Below are 11,846 nucleotides of genomic sequence, written 5' to 3'. Positions count from 1 at the left end.
TATTTTTAAATTAACATATAATATATTATGTGCTTCAGGGTACAGGTCTGTGAAGCACCAGTCTTACAAAATTCACAGCACTCACCATAGCACATACCCTCTCCAGTGTCTATAACCCAGCCACCTTATCCCTCCCCCTGCCATCCCCCAGCAACCCTCAGTTTGTTTCCTGAGATTAAGAGTCTCTTATGGTTTGTCTGCCTCCCAATCCCATCTTGTTTCATTTCTTCCTTCCCTACCCTTACGAACCCCTGCCCTGGCTCTCAAATTCCTCATATCAGAGAGATCATATGAAATTGTCTTTCTCTGATGGACTTATTTTCCTCTCAGTTCCATCCACATTGTTGCAAATGGCAAGATTTCGTATTTTTGAAGGCTGCATGGTATGCCATTGTGTGTGTGTATATATATATATATATATACACATATACACATGTGTATATGTATATGTGTATATATATGTGTATATATACATATATACACATCTTCTATATCCATTCACCTTTTGATGGACATGTAGGTTCTTTCCACAATTTTGTTCTTTTTTTTTTTAACTGTTCTGCCTAACTATTGCAGCTATTGCTGACCATTGCCTAGATCCATTGTTTTGTAGGTTGCAAAATGATGATTTTCTAATTCTATTGTATCTCTTAGATTTGTTAGCTGTGGATTTCTCTATAAAGAGAATTTTTCCTGGGGCACCTGGGTGGCTCAGTGGTTTAAGCTTCTGCTTTCCGCTCAGATCATGATCTTAGGGTCCTGGGATCAAGCCCCACGTCTGGCTCTCTGCTCGGCAGGGAGCCTGATTCTCCTTCTCCCTCTGTCTGCCTCTCTGCCTACTTGTGATCTCTATCTCTCTGTCAAATAAATAAATAAAATCTTAAAAAAAAAAAGAAAAGAAAAAGAAAATTTTCCCCAATCAACTCTTTGGTCACCTTGAAATTCTGATTGTAGAAACATCAGGATAAATGCTTTATTTCCCGCCCTTTATTAATTTTAAAAATAATAAAATGGTACCTATCAATCTTCTAAATTACCAATTATTATTTTAAAATGAATAGGTGGATTTTTATACATTTGATGTGTTTCAATTTATCTGAGTGTTTAGCTCAAACTAATGAATTCAAAAGAAAGGTGAGCTAAATTTCCTCTCAGTGTTGTTTGAGTATCCAGATCATATCATATCTGAAAGACCTGGGTACTTACAGATGGTTCAATTACATGCCCTACTCACCTGTTTTACCTGCTTAAATCAGTTTGAATTGTATTTTGTCTTGTCATTTGCAGCCTAGATTTCTAACAAAGATCAGTCATTCTTCTATCACTGTCCTGCAGTGAAACTTTGGATTTTATAAAAACAAAGAAAGTTTCCTTTAAAATCATGCTGGCGTTTATTGGGATCATCTTTGCTATTTCTTCTTTACGCTTTGAATTTTGGCAACTCTCTTGAATAAAATAAAAGAACTAAAGATGCAAAAATAACTGACTCTTATCCACCAAAGGAGAAAGTATTTTAAAAAGGAATCTGAATTTCAGACTTAGGAGTTTCTATACTTAGCTAGAGTTACCAGACGCCTGGAACAAATCTTTTATTAGTGCAAAGTCGCCTCTGGTTTAGGGCATTTAGAGCCACCCACCAGACTTTTAATGGACATGCACTTTCCATTGCTGGCAATTACTTAACACTTTTAACAAGTGGAAACAGAATTAGATGATCAAAGGAGTATGTGAGCAGGAGAGTGGATGGGGGTTTGGGGACTGATTTAAACATGGAGGATGTAGGTGGAGAGGTGTGAAAAACACGGAGAGATCTAGTTCTGTGCATATTCATTACTGTTTCACCCCATTTACAAGAATGGAAATGAGGAATAATCAAACAAATTTAATAGAAAATTACCAACCAAGTGTTTTAAACAGTAGTAGCTTAAATATAATCCAAATAGTAAGATAATAAGAATGAAAAAGTCACTGCATGTAAAGAAAAGAGCAGTGAAGTGGGGGGTCAGAAAACCCTAGTTCCATCCATTTACTCAACAAACTTTTTTTTTTTTTTTTTTTTGTCAGAGAGAGAGAGGGAGAGAGAGTGAACACAGGCAGACAGAATGGCAGGCAGAGGCAGAGGGAGAAGCAGACTCCCTGCCGAGCAAGGAGCCCGATTTGGGACTCGATCCCAGGACGCTGGGATCATGACCTGAGCCGAAGGCAGCTGCTTAACCTACTGAGCCACCCAGGCATCACCTATTCAACAAATTTTTAAAGACCCAATACGAGCTAGCCGCTGGAGATTTCAAAGTGAATACTAAACACTTGATGGCGGAGGGGGTTCTCATTCTTAAACTACCTCTCTTGGCAAATGGAGTTCACTTGGTTTTGTTTTGGATGTTTGAATTTAAAACTTTCAAATACACTGAAACACATCAAATATATACACCTCTCGTTCTTCATTGAAAAGTCGTAATTGGCTATTTTTGGAAGTTGCTAGACACTATCATTCTAAAAATTTATATAGAAAAAAAAAAGCATTTATTCTCCTTTTCCTACACAACCTGTATTTCAAGGCAATTCAAGAGTTAATGAGGGAAAAATACGAATAAAAAACACATCAGTTAGATGGGTTAATGATCTTTAAACTTAGGATAAACATATTTGTCCTGCCTACCTCAAAGGACATTCGAGGAGGGGGTATCAAAGGAATTAAGGAGAAAGGCAGCATTTGGTGGACTGCAACAAACACTTCTGGTGTTACGTAACATTCTGGCTTCAGAATGTCAGACTGACAGTGGGCGTTACCCGAGCAGGTAGGAGCTGACAGTTCTTTCCAGGTCTGGGTCTCACAAGCACGAGCCCTGCAGGTAAGATGACCTAAGTCTCCCTCCTGCCAATGGCGTTAGGCAGACTCGGACTGCGGTCTTGTCCGTGGCACCGCTGTCTCTCTGGTCCGTACGACCGCAACCGCAGTCACTCCGTCCAGCGAACCAATCTGCAAGGACGCTCAGAAAGCGAATGCAGCAGGGACCACGCCCCAGGCGGCGGGGAAACCCCAAGCGAGCCGGCGCTCCGCCAGCCACTTCCGGCTACTGGCGTCGTGGGGCGGGGCCGCACGCGGCTGCGCCGTGCGACGTGTGGCGCGCGGCTCCCCCTGCGGGAGGCGTGAGGTGACGGGAGCTTGCAGGAGCGAGTCCCCGACGACGACTGTAGCTGTAGCTCTGTGCCCTCAGCCTTCTGTACCAGGCCCGTCTCCCGCCTCCCGCCTCGAATTTCATTTTTCAAACACAGTTTCCCCCGACCCTCGGAGTGCCCTTTCCTTTCGCGGGAAGCGGGGCGTTGGAGGAGGATAAAAAAGGTTCCGGGTGCGAGGCGAAGATGGAGGAGGGCGCCCAGACCCCAGACTGGGACAGCGATGAAACGATGATTGACGAGTCGGTGACGGAGAGCGACCTGGATGAAGAGGAGCTTCCCTGGAGAAGGTGACCACAGTTAGCGCCAGCCCTTGGACAGTGAGCCCGCCATTCTGCTGGGTACTGGCAGTGGAGTGGCCCTCGGAGATTTGCGTAGAAATTACCAGATGAATGTGCAATGGCGGGCGGAATTCGAGTCTTGTGAGGCAGCGAGGCCTGTGCTAAGAACTTGTAAATAAACAAAACACAATCCCCCCAGCCTCCAGTTTAGGACAAAATGAGCTTTCTGGTAGATGGCTTTATGGCATCTAAAAGAAGAAAAAGCAGAAGCAAACTTAGCCAGAGTCTCCAGGTTGTACAGGCAAACAAGTTTTGGGTCTAAATTTCTGAAATGCATTTTGCTTAAGCAACTGGAAGCACTGATCTAGGAGATGGTTAACAATTTCAGGAAAAGAATGTGTGATGGGGGAACCATTTACTGCTAAACTGGAATCTAATACTTTTTAAAAATCAAAAAAGATGGTAGTTTATTAAAACCTTGAACATACCTAGTTCTCTGTGCTCGATCCAGGGGAACTATATAAGAGATGAGGCCATTGCTTTTGAGAAACCTACAGGCCAGGGAAGTCACATAAATAGATAATTTATTTATTTATTCCTTTCTTTCTTTCTTTCTTTCTTTCTTTCTTTCTTTCTTTCCTTCTTTCTTTCTTTCTTTCCTTCTTTCTTTCTTCCTTCCTTCCTTCCTTCCTTCCTTCCTTCCTTTCTTTCTTTCTTTCTTTCTTTCTTTTTTTTTTTTAAATAACCAGGTAACTTAAATAAAATGCGATAGTCCAGGGATGGACTTTGGCTGGTTTAGGAGCCCAGGTAGTCTTTTGAGATTGGTGGGGTTGACTTACGAATAGAGGCTTTAAGGTGGGTTAAGAATTAGGCAGATGAAGAGGTGTTCTAGGCTGAGGGAAATGCATGGGTAAGGTTAGGGGGACAGCATTGTGTTGTGTGCTGTAATGTACAAATAGTTAATTCTTACTGAAGTGAAGTGTTAAATGGTGAGACGGGGAGTAATGGGAGATGAGCCTGGAGAGGAAGGTAGGGTGAGGTAATATAAGGCTTCATATATCCTGCGAGTGTGCTTGTAAAATGTTAAGTGGAAGAGAAGCATAATCAGATTTTTGTTCACTCAAGCATGCCCTAGAGCAGAGCTTTTCAAATTTTAATGCCCTTATAAAGTCACTTCTGAATCCCATTAAAATGTGGAGTCCAACTCTGAATTTCTATGGTGGGATCTGAAATTCTGCATTTCTAGCAAGCTTCCAGTTGGAATTATTTAGAGCAGAGATGATCATACCCAGGTTTTTGCTCATTTATATGTACATACAGTAATATTTGCTGTTGGTGTACAGGGAGTATTTCTGACTAATACATTGAGTCTTAAAACAACCACCACAGTCATATCCACATGCTGGTTCATATGACCAGAAAGACATTTCTGTGAGCTTTCTTACTTCAGAACAGTGCCTTGCAACTAAGGCCACCTCCAGGGAAAAGTGTTAAGAGAGAAGAAAATAAGAGAGATGCTCTCTATACTCTTGAGCATGTGGTTCCTCTGGCAAGACAGACAGGTTTTGTCTTGGATTTTCAAGTGCCCAAATTGCCGTGATTGATAGTAGTATATTTCTAATCCTAAAGAGAGAAAACAAATAAAACCCAGAGATTTCCTTTCACACTTTCTGGCATTCACAGGGTTCCCTTTCCCTAGTCTGCTGGATAGAGATAGGGGGTGTCTTATGGAGTTTTTGCTGTCTGAGCCCACTCTGCAGTTTCAGGATTAGGCTTTGGATCAAAGTAGGAGACAAATAAGGGAATAACAAAACAACAAAAACAAACTCTGAAATTCACCTGTTTCATGGTGTGACTTCAGTCCTCAATCTACCTGCTATTGTTTACTTTTCAGATTACGCAGGAAGCTTTTAAAAAATACTCTTGAGTTTTTGTGTAATGAGAGGAAAAATAGGCTTTAGATAGTTCACTCTATCTTGGCTGGCCAATCTTTTTCTTCCCCTGTGATTCATTTAAAATGCTTCTCTGCAGTGCCATATAAACATCATTTTTTCAGACCTCATAGCTCAAGGTTAAAAACTAGTGTTCTTGGGGTGCCTGGGTGGCTCAGTGGGTTAAAGCCTCTGCCTTTGGCTCAGGTCATGATCTCAGGGTCCTGAGATTGAGTCCCCCATCGGGCTCTCTGCTCAGCAGGGAGCCTGCTTTCCTCTCTTTCTGCCGGCCTCTCTGCTTACTTGTGATCTCTGTCAAATAAATAAATAAAATCTTAAAAAACAAAACAAAACAAAAACCTAGTGTTCTTATTGGCATGGCAATATAGTTAAAGTCTAAGCATTGCTGGAGCTGAATTGCTGGGGCCATTATTTAGTGTTGCTTTCCTTTTTTTCTCATCTTCTTTGCTTATGTGCGGTTTGTTTTGGCTGTTTTTTTTTTATGCACAAGGTCTTTAACTAGAATGAGGGACACAAGTTCTAGTAGAGATCCCCAAGAGGCAAAACATACAGTTTCACATAGCTAAATAATCCTTAAATGTTGCAGCTATTAAGGTCTTTTTTCTTTTTCTTTTTTTTTTTAAAGATTTTATTTATTTGACAGACAGAGATCACAAGTAGCCAGAGAGGCAGGCAGAGAGAGAGGAGGAAGCAGGCTCCCTGTTGAGCAGAGAGCCCGACGCGGGGCTCAATCCCAGGACCCCGGGATCATGACCCGAGCGGAAGGCAGAGGCTTTAACCCACTGAGCCACCCAGGCGCCCCTAAGGTCTTTTATCGAAGACGGGAGAAAGGCAAGGCTTTTTATAAAGAACCAGGTTGCCAGGTGTGTTAACTGTGTCTGAAAAAAACACTCTTTGTGAGTCTGGATTAAGTCCTAGCTTTCCCTCTGGAAACCATATCCAAAAGTGCATACAGTCTTTTTTTTTTTTTTTTTTTAAGATTTTATTTATTTGTTAGAATGCAGGTACACACAAGCAGAGGGAGGGGCAGAGGGAGAAGCAGATTCCCCTCTGAACAGGAAACCCACCAGGGTCCGCAGGGAACCCCCTGAGATCATGATGGGAGCGGAAGGCAGACCAGACGCTTAACCAACTGAGCCATCCAGGCACTCTGCATCCAGTCTTTTTTGTGGCTTTGTAGGTGTTGCTATTCATCTTTTGTAAAAATTCAAGTTGCTGACTAATAAGATTTTGTTAGCTTGTAATTTGTTTTCTAAGAGGCATGATCCTTTTTTGTATATATGCCCTGGAAATCTTTTATTAGCCCTTGTATTCTGTTTCAGCCTCTGCTAATAAGGTTAACTGCTCTATAGCATGAAGGGATAGATCTCAAATTAATCCTATTCAGTAGATTTAAACAGAACCATCGTAGTTCATTGTTAAATGGATTTGTGTATGTGCTCAGGTCACGTGTCTTCTGAACATTATAACTGCATTTAATAAAAAGCTAATTCAACATAATTACCCTGCAAGAAGGGTGTTAATTCTGTCCCTCAAGTCGGACCAACACCGTCTTCATGTGAATTGTCTAGATAGAAAAATACTCGTTACAAAGGATATACTTGAGGAAGGAGGGAAAGAAAGCAAAGTACAAGATGACAAGGATTTAATAACCACATTAAATTGGCTAAAGAAACTGATATTTGGGGGACTCCTGGGGGAGTCAGTTAAGCATCTGACTCATGATTTTGGCTCAGGTCATGATCTCAGGGGTTGTGAAACTGAGCCCCACCTTGGGCTACAAACTCAGTGGGGAGTCCGATTGAGATTTTCTCTCTCCCTTTGCTTCTTCCTCCAATCCTGTGCATGCATGCACATGTGGTCTCTCTCAAGTGAATCTTTAGGAGGGCAGCACGTGATGTAATGAGCCCTGGGTAGTATATAAGACTGAGGAATCACTGACCTCTGCCTCTGAAACCAATAATACATGATATGTTAATTATTGAATTTAAATAAAAAAATAGTGGATGCAAAATAAGTAAAAATAAATCTTTAAAATAAAAGTAACATTTTGGTCAGGGTGTGTATCAAAGTAGTAGCAACTCCAGTGAAAAGCACAGTGGTGCCAAGTACTATGTTTAGAACTGTTACACTGAACTGTGCAATCAAAACTTCGATAAAATATAAAATTGAAACCCTAATTGTCTCCCAAAATTTTATTGTACTTTTAACAAAACAGTGAATATTATTTGAAGATTTCCATCAAATTTTGCCCAAGTTTTCCTTTTAACTCAGCCATCTAATTTCTACTTCTCTCTTCTGTTTTTAGTACTCGGTACTATTCCATTTTTCCAGTATTTCAAAGTTAAATTTTATTATTAAAATACTGTGTCTGTAATGAAGTGGTCATTGACTTTTAAGAGTATTAGTTACTAATGTAGTCTAGTAGTTTGACTAGAACTCACTAAGAAATTAATGTCTGTTTTCAGTTAATTTATTGACTGAACATGAATATGAGTAATTCTTCTGTTTGCACTCTTTTCATTTTCCTTTTAGAATTTAAAATAGCCCTGACTCCTCTCTAAAGGAGAAAAAAAAAAAAAAACCCAAGGATTTATGCAGAGGAAATTATCCCTGAGACATTTGCAAAAATGAAAAATTAAAAACAAGTGTTTTAGAATTATATAATGCTTAAATAAATTATATCCTTATGCTTAAATAAATAAATAAATCGTATGTCCTTATGAGGGAGTATTATCAATATTTAATGGTTTTAGGAAGAATTTCAGTGACTTTGCAAATATTTCAATATAATGTTAAATGTGAAGTGTAGTTTCTTAAACTTTATACAGATTGATCCAAACTTTGTGAAAGAATTTTTGGTTCTAACATATGTAAGCCTCCATAGAAAGCTAAAAGGAGATTTCTATCTTCATACTTATACTTCTTTTTATTGCCCACATTTTCTACAGTTTTTTTGAATAAGTACTGTATTTACATGGTTCCGGGAAGTTTTTTTTAAGTATTAAAGGGTGTATAGCAAAAAATCTCCTTCTCATCCCTATCTCCTCAGCCACTCAGTCTTCTTTTCCACAGGCAATCAATATATTTGATTTTTGTCCTCCCAGAGATATTTTCCAAGTTATGTATATATGTTCTCAAACGTATATAAAATTGTTTTCTAAAAAATAGAAGCACTCTGTCAAAGGGTTTGGGTGTTTGTAATCTTGATAATTGAATTATTTGGGTTTATCTCATAATTAGAAAGGCTTTTTTCCTTCACAATGATAAAAGAATCCCTCCTTAGTTTCTTTTATACTTTTTGTTTCATTTTAAACATTTACGTTTTGATTCATATGGGATTTTTATTTGGAGTACAGTGTCAAGTATGGATGCAACTTAATTATTTTCCATATGTCTCCTTCGTTATCCCAATATTGTATTTTTTTAAATCCTATCTTTTTCTCTGATTTGAAATGCCACTTTTTAAGTAAACTTAATTTGTATGTATACATGAGTTTACTTAGGAGATTTTATTCTGTTTGTTGGTCTGTCATTTTATGTGCTAGTTTCACATTTTTAAAACATTTTATTTTATTATTATTTTTTTAAAGTATTTTATTTATTTGACAGAGAGAGATCACAAGTAGGCAGAGAGGCAGGCAGAGAGAGAGAGAGAGATGAGGAAGCAGGCTCCCTGCTGAGCAGAGAGCCCTATGCAGAACTCGATCCCAGGACCCTGAGATCATGACCTGAGCCAAAGGCAGGGGCTTAACCAACTGAGCCACCCAGGCACCCTAAAAACATTTTATATCCAAAAATATTTTAATGTCCTATGAGTTATTACCTCCTTACTGTTATTTTAAAACATTTTCCTGGCTGTTCTTATTTATTTTACCACATGAACTTTAGAATCAGTTGTCTGGTTCAATAAAAAGTCTTATTGGTACTTTTATTGGTATAAAGTTATATTTATAAATTTACTTACGGAAAATTAACATCATGTTACTTTTTCATTAAGATACAAATTACATGCAGCAGAATTCATCCTGTGTGTTTTGATAAACACATACAATTGTGTAATAACCATTACCACAATGAAGATAAAAAGCAGTCCCATTAGCCTCCATAATTCCGTCATGCCTTTTTTGTGTTATTTTTAGATTAAAAACAAACCCTCAAAAATTTTTAAAAAGTAAAATAATTCTTTTAGGGACATTAAGAAGAATAGTTTCGGGTTGTTTTTTTTTTTTTTTTAACTTCTGGGACATTAAAATGAATAGTTTTTTTTTTTTTTTTTACTTCTTTTTTTTTAAGATTTTATTTATTTGTTAGGGTGGGGGCGGGGGAGAGAGAGGGCATGCCTGAGCATGAGCACAAATGGGGAGCAGCTGGCAGAAGGAGAAGCAGGCTCTCTGCGAAGCAAGGAGCCTGATGTGGGACTCGATTCCTGGACCCTGGGATCATGACCTGAGCCTAAGGCAGGCACTCAATCAACTGAGCCACCCAGGCATCCCTAGATATTTTTACTTAGAAAAGTGTGCTATAGTAATGGTGTTAATCTATATTTGAATAATAAAATCTTCAATCCTTGGTAATTGCCAGTAGTAATTGAATAAAAAAAGATAATTTTTCTCCTAATAACGGGAGCCAGCATTTACTCTCACAGAGGGTTTGTTAGATTAAGGACTGGAGTCCTTTTTATTATTAGTTTTAGTGGTGCTGAGAACTATTAGGAGGTATGGGTTTGTTGTTGTTGTTAATGGTTACTTATTTTTCTTAGTAACATGTTCTTTGTAATGTATGTGAGATTATATGTGTGATGTATTTTTGTGTTTGGGAATGGAAAACAAGATAGTTCTGTAAATTTTTTTAATCTCTCCCCATTTTTTTTTTTTAAACTTCCACTATTGTCTTTTACTAAGCTTTTAAAACTGAGGAGTACTTGGCTGTCTCAGCTGGAAGAACATGTGACTTTTAATTTCAGGGTTGTGAGTTCAAGCCCTTGTTGGGTATAGAAATTACTTAGATGAATAAATATTTTTTAAAAACTATGTGAGAATCCACACAGTGGCATACTATGAATTGATAAAGAGGAATGAAGAAAGTTTCTTCCCCTGCACTGATCAATCTACTGGATTTATTGTTAAGGAAGAAAAAGTAAAGAGATATATAGACTGCTTCTGGGTGAGGGCATGGATACTCACATTGCTCATATTTTCAAAAACACATTGGAAGGATAAACCATACAATTTTAAAAAATAGGAAGTGAAAGAACAGATGGGTGAAGAGACAAGGTGAGACAAGACTAGACTTCTCTAAATAGATCTTATTTTATACATTTATGGTTTGCATAATTATAAAACAAAATTAAACCAACATGAAAAATTTTCTAAAAAGCAAAAGAGGGGCACCTGGGTGGCTCAGTGGGTTGAGCCTCTGCCTTCAGCTCAGGTCATGATCCAGGTCCTGGGATCAAGCCTCACATTGGCTCTCTTCTCAGTGGGGAGCCTGCTCCCCCCCCCCCCCCCCTGCCTCTCTGCCTACTTGTGATCTCTCTCTCTCTTTGCCAAATAAATAAATAAATAATATTTTAAAAAAAATAAGAGGCAAGATTAAACAGGTGAACCTAATTATGTATTGACTTGATAGCATAATTACACCAAAAGGAATTAAGTGCCATTTAAACAAAATTATCTATACATGCCAGATAAGATATACTCCAAGGACATAAAGAATTGCAAAGTAACTTCAGTAATCATACTGTTAATGATAATATTAGTATTGTGGACTCTAAATATGATATGATATCTAAGTAGGATACAGTATTTTATTCTGGGAAACTAGGGAAGATAGTGGTGTATTAGTTTGTAAGGCTGCCATAAAAATACCACAGACTGGATGGCTTAACTAACAGAAATGCATTTTCTTATGGTTCTGGAGGTTGGAAGTCCAAGATCTGGGTGGTGGCAGGCTAGAACAGTTCTTTATTCACATAGAGAAGAGACAAAGCAAGAGCAGCTTCAGTAGTAGGTATTGACCCCCATGGCTAGCAGTCACTCTCTGCAGCTGATGTGGACCTTTGGTCTGCACACATTCCTCTTGTGCCACAGAGTGACTTCATCTTGTCCCCACAGAGGACATATATAGTAGTGAGGTTTTCCAGGTAACATAGGACACACATGCTTTCACAGCAAAGGAGTACACACCAAGTCTGAAACTGGGAAAGGTATTCCCATACATGGTAGAAAGTCCAGTGCAGGCTGGGAGGACTCTGAATCTTGGTAAGAAAGTGTTCCAGGCCCAAGGCAAAGGGGGGAGCTGAAAGACTTTGTCTCCTGTAGGAAGTACACACATGCCTCCCACCCCCAGTTGACTTCTAGCTAGAAGTTTAATCTGATTAAACTGCTAGAAGTTTAATCTGATTAAACTGCTAGAAGTTTAATCTGATTAAACT

At 38.8% G+C, this 11,846-nt stretch overlaps 1 protein-coding gene across 1 annotated transcript in view; it reads left to right on the top strand.

Annotated features, from left to right (window-relative positions):
- The first annotated feature begins 3,197 nt into the window (after positions 1 to 3,197).
- The window catches only part of ANKRD31 (ankyrin repeat domain 31), a 151,290-nt gene continuing 142,641 nt past the window's right edge, over positions 3,198 to 11,846 (top strand). Inside the window, 1 exon segment of the mRNA XM_059416379.1 lies at positions 3,198 to 3,467. Coding sequence (XP_059272362.1) covers positions 3,364 to 3,467 — 104 coding nt within the window. The 5' untranslated portion in view covers positions 3,198 to 3,363.

This window comes from Mustela nigripes, chromosome 12, assembly GCF_022355385.1.
Source record: "Mustela nigripes isolate SB6536 chromosome 12, MUSNIG.SB6536, whole genome shotgun sequence".
NCBI lineage: Eukaryota > Metazoa > Chordata > Mammalia > Carnivora > Mustelidae > Mustela > Mustela nigripes.
Note: the sequence above shows the minus strand (reverse complement) of the source record. Positions and strands in the feature narration are given on the sequence as shown.